General features: G+C 34.0%; 1 protein-coding gene across 1 annotated transcript in view; it reads right to left on the bottom strand.

Annotated features, from left to right (window-relative positions):
• Window positions 1-15,352, bottom strand: part of LOC142335881 (uncharacterized) — a 116,499-nt gene that overhangs the window by 84,410 nt on the left and 16,737 nt on the right. The window contains exon 3 of the mRNA XM_075384228.1: window positions 437-808. Coding sequence (XP_075240343.1) covers window positions 437-808 — 372 coding nt within the window. The remainder of the gene's footprint in view (window positions 1-436; window positions 809-15,352) is intronic.

The raw sequence follows: 15,352 nt of genomic DNA, 5'->3' as shown, positions 1-15,352 counted from the left end.
AGTCCAAAGATGCAATTCTAATTCTTCAGTCGCTGGTTTTCCTTGTTAACGTAATTTACTTTATAATAATGGTGATTTCTCCTTAAAAAATGAGTATAATAAATTACTTACGCTTCAGCGAGGAGTAAAAACAAATTTTTATTAAAAATTCTCAATTTTGTTTAATAATGATTAACATTTGCCCTCTATTCAGAAACTCTCACAAATTTGGCTTATTTGGCTAATCAACGCAAAATTTTAGGCTAAACTGTCATAGGGTATCCTTTATAGAGATGGTTTCTCATTACAAGTAATTTTAATCAGAGCTAAAAAAAAGTTTGCAAAAACTTTTTGGGTTTAAAAACAGGTGATTAGTTTTTAGCCACTATTCACGTCCAGCAAGATTGGAATCTGCAACAAAATCACTCAAACTTTGAAACTGAACCTGATTGCATACCTGTAAATGATGTTGATTGTTGCATTGATAAAGGGGTGAAATTGAAGTAGGGTGAGTCATTTGAGTGCCTTTTGGGTTTGTTCACGGGTGATTCTCGCACTGAAACTTTATTCGAATCACTTCTCATCATCTCGTTAACTGACGATAGCGATGAGACAGGCCTGACCTTGACAGGTGATATGGTCTCCTGAACCGGGTTCGACAACCCGTGAATCTGATTGGAGGACTCATCGTTGAGCATCTCGTGATTTGATTGGCTGTCATTATGGTCGATGATTTGTAATCTGGAGTGTCGAGTTTCGGGTAAACTGTGTACGCTGTTTGGGTCTTCGGTTATTAGGGGAGCCTTCGAGTTCTGGGAATTTAACTCTTCTAAATCAAATATTGTATCGATAATAAATTATAAATTATTCTAAAAACAGTCTATTATTGCAGCCCCCCTGCTCCAGTTATTGGCATGTAATATTTTAATATAAAACCTAATAAGTAGACACGTCCATCAACACTTTCAAATCTACTATATTGTCATTTTTAGGACTATAGGGGTCTATTTTAAATAATTGTTGAAAAATTTGACAAATAAAGGAAGCTATAATAAAGCTATAATAAACCTTTGCTTATTAAGGTTGCGTATATTGTGTCAAAAATAGAGTATAATCAACGTCTACTATAAACGCAGGTTTAAACTATATTTTTTGACAACCACGTAGTGCAAAAAATATAGAAAAATAAAAAAAAACTTTGTAAGAAATATTTCTTACTTCTACGTTTGGCAACCAACTGCTAAACGTGAAATAATAATTGTCCTTACAGTTTTTACAAATAACACTAAATGATTTTAATTAAACACATGACATGTTTAACCTTTGGATATATTCGTGAAGTTTACTCACTTGAATCGAAAAAAAAAACAAAAGTTCATCCAATGTAAGGCTGAAAAAAGCACAAAAAAACGAGGATGGTGATTTTAACAAGCGTTGTCCATTATCCCAATTTGCGAATTGAATCGTTTTTAGGTGGTATTTTCATATGACAGTAGAGGTCATATTGGCCAGAAAAACAAATGAAGGTTTGACGTAAATTGTTTTGGTCACAAGTTTTAAAGTTTTGATTGACTGAATAGATTGCTCAATGCGTTCAGATTATCAAGTTTAGATTATTTATTAATATTAGATTAATTTTGAGGTAGTTTTGCATGTCACAAGGCAAAATGGTTCGATTAATCATTCCTGTTGATCTAAAACAGATGGTGGTTCTTCAACAACTTAATACTTTTGCTGACTGAATCCATCATTGTTTCGACCCACTTTTTGTTCCCACCCACTTTAATGGGGGAGGAACTATATACTCAAATGGTTTTTTTGTTCAAACAATTTTGGCCGATCGGTATATTCATCGTACAGAGCTGTGAGTGGTATCGTTAGAAAGCCCGTCCAGCATAGAATTTGGAATTCAGAAGATTTTTTGATTTTTTTCAGTGAGTTACCGAGGTTTAAAGGTTTGTGAACAATAGACGGATTTTCTTTGTTTTCATTCACATTTTCGAAAATTTTCCCCTATATTTTTGTCAGTTTTGGCTTAAATATGTTAACATTGTTTTAAAAAATATTGCTGTTGGTTTGTTTTTTAAAGATAAAAGAGTGTTGATGAAATCTGTCATCTAATTTTTGGTCTCAAACTGTCAAAGTTTTTGTCTATATATTTTAAAAAAAAAACATTGTTTTTTCATCGAAAACTAAGCTTCTGGAGTCAACTTTGTTTAAATTTGTCGGAAGTGAACACTTAAAAAAGATGATACAATTAACTTCATCTCAATGGAGGTCATATTTACTTCTGCGCTCTCTCTGCGAGGTTTCTGGGTTTGAGATTTTGCCGGTTTTCAGCTAATATAACTCGGTTATTCTAATATCAGCTTGATTTCTCTCCACTAAAAGAACTTTTTGGACAAAATAATCAACATCCATTAACTGATATCTGTTGCATGTTTTTAATGGACGAACAGTAATAGCAGCGCTAGTTTGATCTGATGGTTGAACTCTAAATTCCAAAAATCACCCGGACTGTAAACAGTGGCTGTCAATTATTCTATAAATTATTGCCTTCTTATTTTCACTACAGAACAGAACTTTTCACATCAAGGATCACTATCGAGGGTCCCATTGAATTCAAAGACAATTGCGAGTTAATGTTTTTGCTTCTTTAGTCGAAAGCTTATCGTTTTGACTATTAATTTCATTTTTATTCATAATAAACAATGGATCATAGAGATTTGCCGCTACTTTTTCCATTATTTCGGTCAACTTCTAGCTTAATTTCACCACGAAAGCATATTCTATTTAATTAAGTTTCAAATTCTATTGATGTTTTACGCTTCCAGAAAATGTCTCTGCCTTCGATACCATTAGTTTCAGAATAAACTTTGATTTTCGGACATTTTCCAATATTCCAGGTTCTTTTGTTGCTGGTTTTGTCACATTATCAAGTTGTTGATAATTCACTTATAATTTATTGTTGTCCAAAATTTAGTCACACTAGAATATATATTTTTTGAGGAATGGATTAGAGCTTCAACGGCTTCGACACCGTTTTCTAGAAGAAATTAATGGTTTTTTCCTTTTTGTCTTTAATTGCCTTTTTTCTTGTAGTGCTATAAAATTTTCGGAATGATAACAGGTTTCAATGGCTTAATATGCAAGAACACAGGCGCCTATTTAAAAATTTTAGTTGTTAGCTGATGCTTTTCATTTTTCATGACTTTCAACGTAATTTTTTCAACAATGGAGAAAAGATTTTTTAAAGTTTTTCATCTTCTGTTTTTTTGTCTGTTTGCTACCTAGTCTCATTAATCACAGGTCACATAAAACAAGTTGGCGTCAAAAAGAGCCGCAACTGAAGAAAAATTGGAGCAGTGTTTATAGTTTTAATAGCTTCGACAACGGCTGTTCGCAAAGAAAATGTACTGTTGTTTTGGACTTTGTGTGTATCTGAAGTTCTTTCTCTGAACGTAAGAAAAATTCTGCATAGTGGCAGGTCTCAGTGGTTTCCCTTGAAATTTCGATTTACAGCTCATAAATTTTCATGACTTTGAAGATAATTATTTAAAAACATGAAATGTTTTTTTTGCAATGCTTCTTTTGTTTTTTTTGTCTTTTTGTTACCCAGCCTTGTTAATTGCCGGCCAAATATCATTCTTTGGCATTAGAAGAAGGCACAATTGATTAAAGTCATAATTTAAATCAAATTATGGTTTTAACGGCTTCAATGACGGCTTCTTGTCAAAAAACGTAATTTCATTTTCGAATTTTGATGTTAAAATTTTCATTTTCATGCGTTTGAGGCAATTTTTGTAAATGTATGACGTTTTCTAATTACTGCCAGGTCTCAGTGTTTTCCGTTGGGGATATCAAGGAATCTATTTAATGTTTTGAATTGATAGCTGACGCTTTTCATGAATTTGAAAAATATTTTTTCGAAAAGATCATAATTTTTTCTTGACTTTGCATCTTCTGTTCTTTTTTTGTCTTTTTTCTTTAATTAGCTATTCTTGTTAGCTATAGGACATATATTACAATACAAGGGTTTAAAAACGCTCAGTTTACTATGTATAAACTCTTAGAGAAAAAGATAAAAAAGTTGCAATGGCTTTGTTTTCTGATAAAAAAGTAGTTGCATTGACTTTGTTTAGTAAAATGAACAAACTTAATTTTCGATTTCAATTTTTATTTAATGTTTCGCATGACATTTAATTTAATTTTTTTTCGAAAAAGACAATGGTTGTTTTTTACTTTACCCTTTTATCGTCTACTTGATGGTCTCATTAATGAGCGGTCACATATCAACTAATTTGCGCTCAAAAAACGCGAAAATGAAAAACTCAGTCTCAAGGCAAAGATTATGGTCATAACGGCTTCAACACGGTTCTCTCGCTGTTTTCGAGTCTTCTCGAAGTCTTCGACTTTTTGTTTTTTTTTCTGTATTTGTTGTTTTACGTAATCACATAAAAATATTAAAAATGACAGGTCCCAATGTCTTATCTGATGGAGTTTTAATGGATTCATATCTTTAGATTAATGGATTTCAGTTCATATCTTTTGGTTTTCTTTACTTTGGAACCAGTCGTTTTCAAAAATTAACAGCCTAAGTTAGCCGCTTTTGTTGTTTTTTTTGTTTTTTTTTCTGTTACCAAGTGTAATTAAAGACTGGTTCAATACCTTTTCTAGTGATGAACACTGAAGTAGTTATTTTTTTACTTTTGGTTTTATCTGGCGATTTTTAGCATTTGTTATTAAGTTTTTTTACAAATCCACATTGAGTTTTGGATGTTAATAATGTTTGTTGTTGTTAATTGGTTTTGTTTTTCATCTTGCCTCGTAACTTTATTAATGGAAAACCTCCACGGCACTCTAAAGCGGCATTTTTTAAATTTCCACAGAGTGATTTGATTTGGACGCTGTTTTATAATCATACGTCCGTTATTTTCGAAAAATACTTTATTTAAAAATAGTTTTCTGTCCCTTCCTCATTTGGTGGACATAAGAGGGGTGGATAAGCGGGGTCGGAACATTATGTGCAAACGCTCATTACTGAGCCTCCTTGTTTATTATTATTCGTCGATAGACTCCAATGCAATTTTTAGTAATCTCTCAAGAATGGCAGACCTATTCTATGAAGATCCTACAGAGATGACCAACTAAACTTCTATGGTAGCATGCGTTTTGTTAAATGATAACTGGGACCTTCTGACCTTAAACCGTTAAAAATTTTTAATCAAGAAAATAATCATAAACATAATAAAGCGGGTATTGAGCTTAAAGTCAGAATCAAATTAGAACACACATTTTTAAGAAATTCAATTTGAACTATTTCAAACAAAAATTGTATCAAATGTGAGAATAAACGTACAAACTCTTTAAAGATTCTATAAAGAAAGTTACATCAAAAAAGAATTCGTAAAAAAAGTTTTCAGACAAGGGCAACAGATGCAGCCAATAATAATAAAATTATGACACTTAAACTTAAACTTTTATTAGCTTTTTTTTATTGTTGATTTTGTGATCCAGTGAAACTATTAGCGTTTGTTGAAATAGAGATTTCTAAACAAAACAAATTACACTTTTTGGGTGTTTCTATTATTGATAAATGATGAATTATCAACGAATTAGTGATTCAAATGGTCCAAAAATGTATGTTAAAAAGTGGCGAAAAAATGACGTCACATGATTGACATAGTTTTTGATCTTACGACGGCGTTGTTCGTTTATTTATCTTTGCCATCCATCGACGAAGCCTTATCATTTCATGGATTGAAGTTTTCAACTCAGTCCAGAAATCTGTCATTGTAACCATTGCAGAAATTTTTGGCTTTGCATTTTATCTAGCATGCGTCTGTTGTCGTCTTTTGAATATTATGTTTTTCATTAAATTATCTATATTTTAGAACATATCATTTGTGTTCTGGCGGCACACATTACAACTTTTTACGAGTTCAATCTCACAATTAAAAATTCTTACAGGTTAACCATCATCTGTCAGAAACATGTAAGGTTTTATAGGAACCACCCAGTCTTGACCCAGGAAGCTGGGATATCCCGACAATGAATCATTGTAAGTTCATAAAAACAACCGCAATTTCAATCAATTGATCAAGAACTTTTTCATTAGGCGAGAATTCTTTTGATGGAAATTTTCTTCTCTTTTAAGTTGTTTTTTACAGTGAGCAGTTGTAAAATAATTGTTCATACTCCGACAACTTTAAATTAGTTGAACATGGAGTAATAGTACAATCTCTCACTACTATCTCATTGGCAGTCTGGATTATTAAAAAAATAGTGTCTATAGCCCAGAAATTTTCAACTTAAAATCATAGTAACATTTAGAGTTAAATTGTTAGAACAAAATGGGCGAGGAATGGGCGAGGGATTGACGAGAAAATGGGCCATTTTTAATTCTAAAAAATTCATAGATGATTAGAAATAAGTTGACAATTTCTCTCAATGTTTCTTTTCTCTGAAGGTATTTCTGTTCCAGATGGAGACATTGAGAGACCGGTATATTATCTGTGTTTCTAGGTCACCCTAGAACAAACCGTCCGTTGTCACAAATTAATTGAATTATGACCAAAATTTAGTTAAATTTTACAGTTTTTCTGACTGACTGGTTGATTTCAATATCAGTTAGTTTTATACTTGTTGTTTTACACTTTTGAAATACTATTTATAATACTCTTTGGCATCAAAAAAATCAAAAAGCATGTTAGGATAAAGATTAAACCTAGCACCCTAACAAGGCGCACACGAAAAGCAACTGAAGAAATTAATTAAATTAAAAAAACCTGGTCTACCTTTTCCAGGAAGGTGTCATCTCACCTATTTGAAAATATTTAATGCCACAATGTTTAGAAATAGAAAAAAAACAAAAGAAAACATACAAAATGCTCGTGTGAGTCTAATTAAAAACAATGTAGCAGTAAAAAAAACTGAAGATTCAAATATTAAACAGCCTAATTATCTCATTCACATCTTGAGAAATGTTGTTTTACTATTTTTCTACATGATAATAACGAATTGGTAAAAAATATTCTAAGGCAGCTTGAAAAAGAATGTAGTATTGCTATGGTATACTTTTGGCTTCCATACTCCATGAAGAAATTTATTTTTTTAATGTGAGTAATAAACCTGAAAAAGTTGCAAACTTTCCTTTAAAAATGTTATCAATTTTGATAGAACCATAACCAACGTACAAGATGCATTAAAATGAGGACGGCATACATCATTAGGGAGCACATGAGACCTGTCATTGATTTCTTTTTCACTGGTCAGTCAATTGTGCAAACGGACCAAGTTCAAGATATTGCAAAAACATAACAGAAATTTCTGGGTTTGATATGAAACATACAAATATATGAAGTTTTTCAGGAAACGTTATTAAGACTGTTTCAAAAATAGACGGATCTCTCTTTAAATGATTTGCCCCTGTTTATCATACCTAAAATAAATATTAAAACCAATTGAACATTGTTTAAATTGTTGGAGTAAAATGAGCAAAGAATGAACGAGAAAATGGGCCATTTTTAAAATCTTAAAAATTCATAGATGATTAAAAATTAGCTGACAACTTGTCTCAAAGTTTTTGCTTCTTTGAAGGTATTTCTGTCCTAGATGGAGGCTTTGAGAGACCGGTAATATATCTGTTTTGCTAGGACACCCTCGACAAAATTGTCCGTTGTCTCAACTGATTGAATTCTGACCACAATTTATTTATATATAATCGTTGCTCTGACTAACTGGTTGCTTTCAGTATAAGTTATTTTACTACTTGTTCCGTTCTCGTTATTGCAAATGAGGTTACACAATAGGAAAATTTTTTTAAAATTAAAATGATATTTCAAACCTCATGTGGTATCAAAATAATCAAAAAGCATGTTAGGATAAAGATTAAATATAGCACCCTTTAAGGCGCACAACCAAAGCCACAAAAAATGTTTAACTAAATTAAAAAGGACCTGAAATGGCTCGAAGATTGGCAAATTTGGTCAATTTTTCAAAGAAGCTGACATCTCACCTATTTAAAAACATTTAGTTGCTGCAATTTCAAGAAATAAAAAAAACTCAAAAGAAAATATACAAAAAGATCGTATGAGAATAATTACTAAAAATGTAGCAGTTAAAAGTTGGAGTTTCAAATAATAAAGAACCTAATTACCTTGCTCATATCTTGAGCAAAGTTGTTTTCCTATTTTTCTGTTCGATAGCGAAGAATTGTTAAAAATTTCTCCAGGGCTGCTTAAAAAAGAATGTAGTAGTGTTATGATACACGTTTGGCTTCGTTACTCCATGAAAAAATTTAGTTTTTTAGTTGAATAATAAACCTGAAAAAGTCGCAAACTTTCCTTAAAAAATATTTTTAATTCTGATACAACCATAAGCAACGTACAAGGTGCATTAAAATGAGGACGGCATACATTTTTAGGAAGCAAATGAGATCTGTCATTGATTTCTTTTTCGCTGGCCAATCAATTGTGTATACAGACCGAGAGCAATCTATTGACAAAATTTCCTGTGGTATCAAAGTAATAAAAAAGCATGTTAGGACACAGATTAAACTTAGCACCAAAATGAGCACACACCAAGAAACAGTTCACAATTTCACAGATGGTTAAAAATCAGCTATATATTTCTCTCAAAATTTTTTCTCAAAAAGGCAAAAATTTTTTGTAGTTGTGTTTTAGTTGGAGACATTTAGAGACCGGTAATATATTTGTTTGTCTAAGGCACCCCAAAAAATCGCTAGTTGTCTCAATTGACTGAATTTCGACCAAAATTTAATTAAATTTGATGAGAAATTGCGCTAAATTGTCTTAAATTGTGGGTCCAAAATGTTATCAAAACTTTTTTTTCAAAAAAAACGCAAACTTCTTAAAATTTCTCTCTTTAGTGACATTCTAAACACAGATAGTTTGAGATCCACTCAACAAAAGTCAGCAATTGGCCGAACAGCAAATAAAGTGGGGCTAGCATAAAGTTCTCCCATTTTTTTTCAAAAACTGTGGAAACAAGTATGTATAGGATTAAAATCCACAACATCTGATTAAAATAACAATTTTTTTGGCAAAAACAGGTTTTGAAAGTTGTATTGGGTTGATGATAATCACTTGGCCTCTAAATAATGTAAGAAGTTCATTTAGGTGCTGCAGTTAGTTCGATTTTTTTCTAAATTCATGACTGTTCACTTTAAGACCGAAAATAAGGAGTTGTATTTTTTCTTGAGACGCTGTCTCAAAAGGCCTTTATTACGGCACCTAAAAAATCTAATTAGCAATGAAATAGGTGCTGTGAAAAGATATATGAGCAGAAAACTGGTTTCATCAGTAGTATAGGATTTTGGTAAGGAAAGTTCGCGCTGAGACCACATTGGTAAGGAAAGTCCTTTTTCAGACCATGTAGCAATCTCCCAGAGGCGAAAAAAGTTTGAGCATGCCATAGTCCACAGAATTTGTCTTGGTAGGGGAAAACCGAAATTTGACCGTCTCAGAACTTGGAAAGTTTATATTAATTTTATGGTGTCTGAGTTTGGTCAAAGTGGTTTTGTTTATGTTTATTGCTTCCCTCAGCAAAGTTGGAATAAACTTAGCACTGAGAATAAGAAATAAGAGCAAACGTTTAATTTCAGAATTATGGCAAAATTGTATAAAAGAATTACAGTTTGGGCTAATAAGAGTACACACACATATATACAAATTAATCGGAGTCTGATTCAAATAATTTGGCACGTGGGTTTTTAGATCTAGGTATTCCCTCATCGGGGCGTTCAATGGCTTCTAAATCGAGAAATGGGTTAGGGGTCGGGGTAGAGTTGGAGTCAGTTTCGGCTTCGAGATCTGCTACATTTTGTAATTCTGTCTCTGAATATTCCCTTTGATTGAACCCTGGGTCGGGCGGAGTGAAAATGTCAACATTATATCCCCCTTCTAAGTGCATATCCTCGGTCCATTCAGGGTTGTTCACAAGACTGGCAACATTATCACTTTCGAAACTCCAGTCGCTTAAGCCCTCCCAATCAATGCAATTATGACCAAATGGAAGTGTGTCTATTTTACCGTCACATACATATCGTTTGTTGTCAAAACTGTTGAGGCAAACTTTATTTGTCGTTATTGTGATCAAATTATGGGACTGGCTAGTGATTCTGGTATTAGGTTTTCTGACCGTTTGGCCAGAAAGCAGGCATTCTTTTTACATGTTATGAAGAAGTTGCTGTTGTGTGAACCTGCTGACGCCTTTGGCCGACTTCTTAACACAATCTAAACAATACAACACAGTTACTTTAAAGAATAATTCTACTTTACAAGTTAATAGTTAGTTGCAAGCGTTGGGTTAAGTGAACTAGTGTTTTATAAGTTGCTAGTTTTTACTCACCTTCAGCTAAGATAGAGCAAAGCTTCTGTTTAAGGCACACGAACTCCTTTATAATTTTCCCTCCCATCTCATCCTTGAATTTCAGTGTGGGATGAAATTCAAGGATTCTTTCTTCTGGCTTCTATCAAAAAGAACGTGGTCTTCAGCGTAGTTGGAAAAATCGAAGTGTTTTTTAATTCGATGTTTTTGGCAAGGTCTTCAAACAAGTCTTCCGATACAATTTCATAGAGAAAGGAGTCCGTATCGCTATATAGTAGTTTACACTCAAAGTTTGGCTTTATTACATTGAAGTGAAAATTATACATGAAACATTTCGCTAGATCCAGAATTGTCGAGCCAACTATTGTTGGTTTGTCCCACATAACTTTGCTGTTCTTTGTTGCTACGGACAGAAGTTTCTCGTCAATTATTTTAACTCCGTTGAAACTATTACAACTTGCCAGATCCAAGAGTTTTGATTTTGCTTGCGTTATCTGAACATTAATTCTATTCCGTTACCCTTCACAAGTTTTTCCATACGCACTCTTGGACAAGAGTTTGTAAAAGTCCTCTTCAAACTTGTTTTGAGCGCGTTTTCTCTTCTCTGTGTTCAACTCTATGTAGGGTTTCAACCATTTCCCCTGGTTGAATTGCAACACCCTGTGCACTTCTCTTACCTTCAGTCCTAACTGTACATAGAGTTGAAGAGTTAAATAATGCAGTGTGTAATTCTTTTTTGGATACATTGTCTGAATTAACTTTTTGACTTTTGATTGTATCGGAATATAATTTTCTATTAAAAAAAATTCTCTGGTCATTACTGAGCCATTCTTCTTTTATTATCTCCTTTGTGGGAGCTAATGGGAAATCGGAATGTGCCTCGTGTAGGACTTGAGGATATTCTATGTCCACCTCAACAATGTACCCAACTTCAGAATCTGCTTCCGTTTCCAAAACTTTCTGGAGTGTAACACTTGACGCCATAATGAAATTGTTCAAAGGTAAGGGGTACTTTTCCATTATTCCCCCGTATAAATTATTTGCGTCAATTAGCCAGAGAAATGTTGAGGGCTTTTGGTTATCGAATCCTTCCACAAACTTATTATTCGCTTGTGATAACCTTTTCGAAAAGACGCTGGAAATTCCACCCTCAGCATTGCTTCCGCAATATCAAGATGCTCTCTCACAGTTAGTAGTTCAATGTCTGCCTTACACACTCTAAGGAAAGCATCGCCTGATAAATTACTAGCTGTGTAGTATTGCGCGCAGTCAACGGAGTACGTGTCGAAGCAAACTTTGCGGAAGTGTTCAAATACACATGCGAGTATAAGGGTATCGCATGTTAGATACAGGTCACTATACTCTCCAATATTAGAACAATTAAATTTTGAAAATACATTCCTAGCGTGCTTCCACTCTCTTTCAGTAACAGATATTTCATTTCCTTGCAGTTTATTTTTCCATAAATGTCGGGCAGGGAGTTCTGGCTCATCATATTTTTCAAAACTGGTAATGTATGAGTAAGGGAAGTATCCTTTTTGACGAAGCAAGTCCTTCTCTTCTTCTGAGTGCGAGCAAAAATGACTATCAATGTACACAAAGTTATTCTTGGGCAAGTTTTTGGCTAATGTATCAAGCGACGAGTGCATGAACTTGTAGTATCTAAAAAACGCATTTCCTCATATTTATGACGAACATGTCCTTTGTTGGTAGTGTACGGTCCAAGCCAAACTTTCAAGCTCAGTGATACGTATTTTTCTTCATTGATTGGAATGACAGAAATTGTGTTATTTTCACTCCCAGATTTCAAGGCACGTATCACATGATGAATATCATAGTTTGCCAAATTATGCGCAAAAATTGGTGTGAACTTAGTACGTTGTCTTTGAAGGTTACATAGTGTGTGCGCATAGCCCAAAAACTTTCCAGAGAAATGACAATGGTCTAGAATTTTTACATCTTCGGTTGCAAAAGCTTCCTCGCAAATCCAACAGTTCTCAGTTTCATCCAGATGACTTCTATTACCAAAAAAATGAGGAAATTTTTGTTTTTTCTTGTGGAATTTCTCAGCGAGTTTTTCAAGTAGTTTCACCAATTTTTCCATTGAGTCTGGTCCTTTTCTTTGACTGAAAAATTATGGCACTGGATTGTCTTGAAAATGTCAACATTATATCCCCCTTCTAAGTGCATATCCTCGGTCCATTCAGGGTTGTTCACAAGACTGGCAACATTATAACTTTCGAAACTCCAGTCGCTTAAGCCCTCCCAATCAATGCAATTATGACCAAATGGAAGTGTGTCTATTTTACCGTCACATACATATCGTTTGTTGTCAAAACTGTTGAGGCAAACTTTATTTGTCGTTATTGTGATCAAATTATGGGACTGGCTAGTGATTCTGGTATTAGGTTTTCTGACCGTTTGGCCAGAAAGCAGGCATTCTTTTTACATGTTATGAAGAAGTTGCTGTTGTGTGAACCTGCTGACGCCTTTGGCCGACTTCTTAACACAATCTAAACAATACAACACAGTTACTTTAAAGAATAATTCTACTTTACAAGTTAATAGTTAGTTGCAAGCGTTGGGTTAAGTGAACTAGTGTTTTATAAGTTGCTAGTTTTTACTCACCTTCAGCTAAGATAGAGCAAAGCTTCTGTTTAAGGCACACGAACTCCTTTATAAGTTTCCCTCCCATCTCATCCTTGAATTTCAGTGTCTCTTTCTTCTGGCTTCTATGAAAAAGAACGTGGTCTTCAGCGTAGTTGGAAAAATCGAAGTGTTTTTTTAATTCGATGTTTTTGGCAAGGTCTTCAAACAAGTCTTCCGATACAATTTCATAGAGAAAGGAGTCCGTATCGCTATATAGTAGTTTACACTCAAAGTTTGGCTTTATTACATTGAAGTGAAAGTTATACATGAAACATTTCGCTAGATCCAGAATTGTCGAGCCAACTATTGTTGGTTTGTCCCACATAACTTTGCTGTTCTTTGTTGCTACGGACAGAAGTTTTTCGTCAATTATTTTAACTCCGTTGAAACTATTACAACTTGCCAGATCCGAGAGTTTTGATTTTGCTTGCGTTATCTGAACATTAATTCTATTCCGTTTCCCTTCACAAGTTTTTCCATACGCACTCTTGGACAAGAGTTTGTAAAAGTCCTCTTCAAACTTGTTTTGAGCGCGTTTTCTCTTGTCTGTGTTCAACTCTATGTAGGGTTTCAACCATTTCGCCTGGTTGAATTGCAACACCCTGTGCACTTCTGTTACCTTCAGTCCTAACTGTACATAGAGTTGAAGAGTTAAATAATGCAGTGTGTAATTCTTTTTTGGATACATTGTCTGAATTAACTTTTTGACTTTTGATTGTATCGGAATATCATTTTCTATTAAAAAATTTCTCTGGTCATTACTGAGCCATTCTTCTTTTATTATCTCCTTTGTGGGAGCTAATGGGAAATCGGAATGTGCCTCGTGTAGGACTTGAGGATATTCTATGTCCACCTCAACAATGTACCCAACTTCAGAATCTGCTTCCGTTTCCAAAACTTTCTGAAGTGTAACACTTGACGCCATAATGAAATTGTTCAAAGGTAAGGGGTACTTTTCCATTATTCCCCCGTATAAATTATTTGCGTCAATTAGCCAGAGAAATGTTGAGGGCTTTTGGTTATCGAATCCTTCCACAAACTTATTATTCGCTTGTGATAACTTTTTCGAAAACACGCTGGAAATTCCACCCCTCAGCATTGCTTCCGCAATATCAAGATGCTCTCTCACAGTTAGTAGTTCAATGTCTGCCTTACACACTCTAAGGAAAGCATCGCCTGATAAATTACTAGCTGTGTAGTATTGCGCGCAGTCAACGGAGTACGTGTCGAAGCAAACTTTGCGGAAGTGTTCAAATACACATGCGAGTATAAGGGTATCGCATGTTAGATACAGGTCACTATACTCTCCAATATTAGAACAATTAAATTTTGAAAATACATTCCTAGCGTGCTTCCACTCTCTTTCAGTAACAGATATTTCATTTCCTTGCAGTTTATTTTTCCATAAATGTCGGGCAGGGAGTTCTGGCTCATCATATTTTTCAAAACTGGTAATGTATGAGTAAGGGAAGTATCCTTTTTGACGAAGCAAGTCCTTCTCTTCTTCTGAGTGCGAGCAAAAATGACTATCAATGTACACAAAGTTATTCTTGGGCAAGTTTTTGGCTAATGTATCAAGCGACGAGTGCATGAACTTGTAGTATCTAAAAAACGCATTTCCTCATATTTATGACGAACATGTCCTTTGTTGGTAGTATACGGTCCAAGCCAAACTTTCAAGCTCAGTGATACGTATTTTTCTTCATTGATTGGAATGACAGAAATTGTGTTATTTTCACTCCCAGATTTCAAGGCACGTATCACATGATGAATATCATAGTTTGCCAAATTATGCGCAAAAATTGGTGTGAACTTAGTACGTTGTCTTTGAAGGTTACATAGTGTGTGCGCATAGCCCAAAAACTTTCCAGAGAAATGACAATGGTCTAGAATTTTTACATCTTCGGTTGCAAAAGCTTCCTCGCAAATCCAACAGTTCTCGGTTTCATCCAGATGACTTCTATTACCAAAAAAGGAGGAAATTTTTGTTTTTTCTTGTGGAATTTCTCAGCGAGTTTTTCAAGTAGTTTCACCAATTTTTCCATTGAGTCTGGTCCTCTTCTTAGATTGAAAAATTATGGCACTGGATTGTCTTGTTCAATGACAACTAGACAAAAACTACTTGGTCGATGTTTTTCAATTACAGTAGTGCTTGATTTTTTCGGATCATTTAAAGCGTAACTAGTGGGCTCCAAAACTGATTCCAAATCAAAATAACATACGAAAGGACAGTAGGATCTAGCTGCTTTGTTTTTGAATGTTAGTTTTTTCTGATTTTCTGCTGGCATTGATATTTCAAGAGGTTCATTTGCTAAACATGTTCGTTGGTGATTTTCCAAGCTGGTTTTGTCAGAGCTAATATGAAAACATTTTC

This window comes from Convolutriloba macropyga, chromosome 3 (genome assembly GCF_964194025.1).
Source record: "Convolutriloba macropyga chromosome 3, txConMacr16.3, whole genome shotgun sequence".
NCBI lineage: Eukaryota > Metazoa > Xenacoelomorpha > Acoela > Convolutidae > Convolutriloba > Convolutriloba macropyga.
The sequence above is the reverse complement of the archived record's forward strand: the minus strand, read 5'-3'. Positions and strand labels throughout refer to the sequence as shown.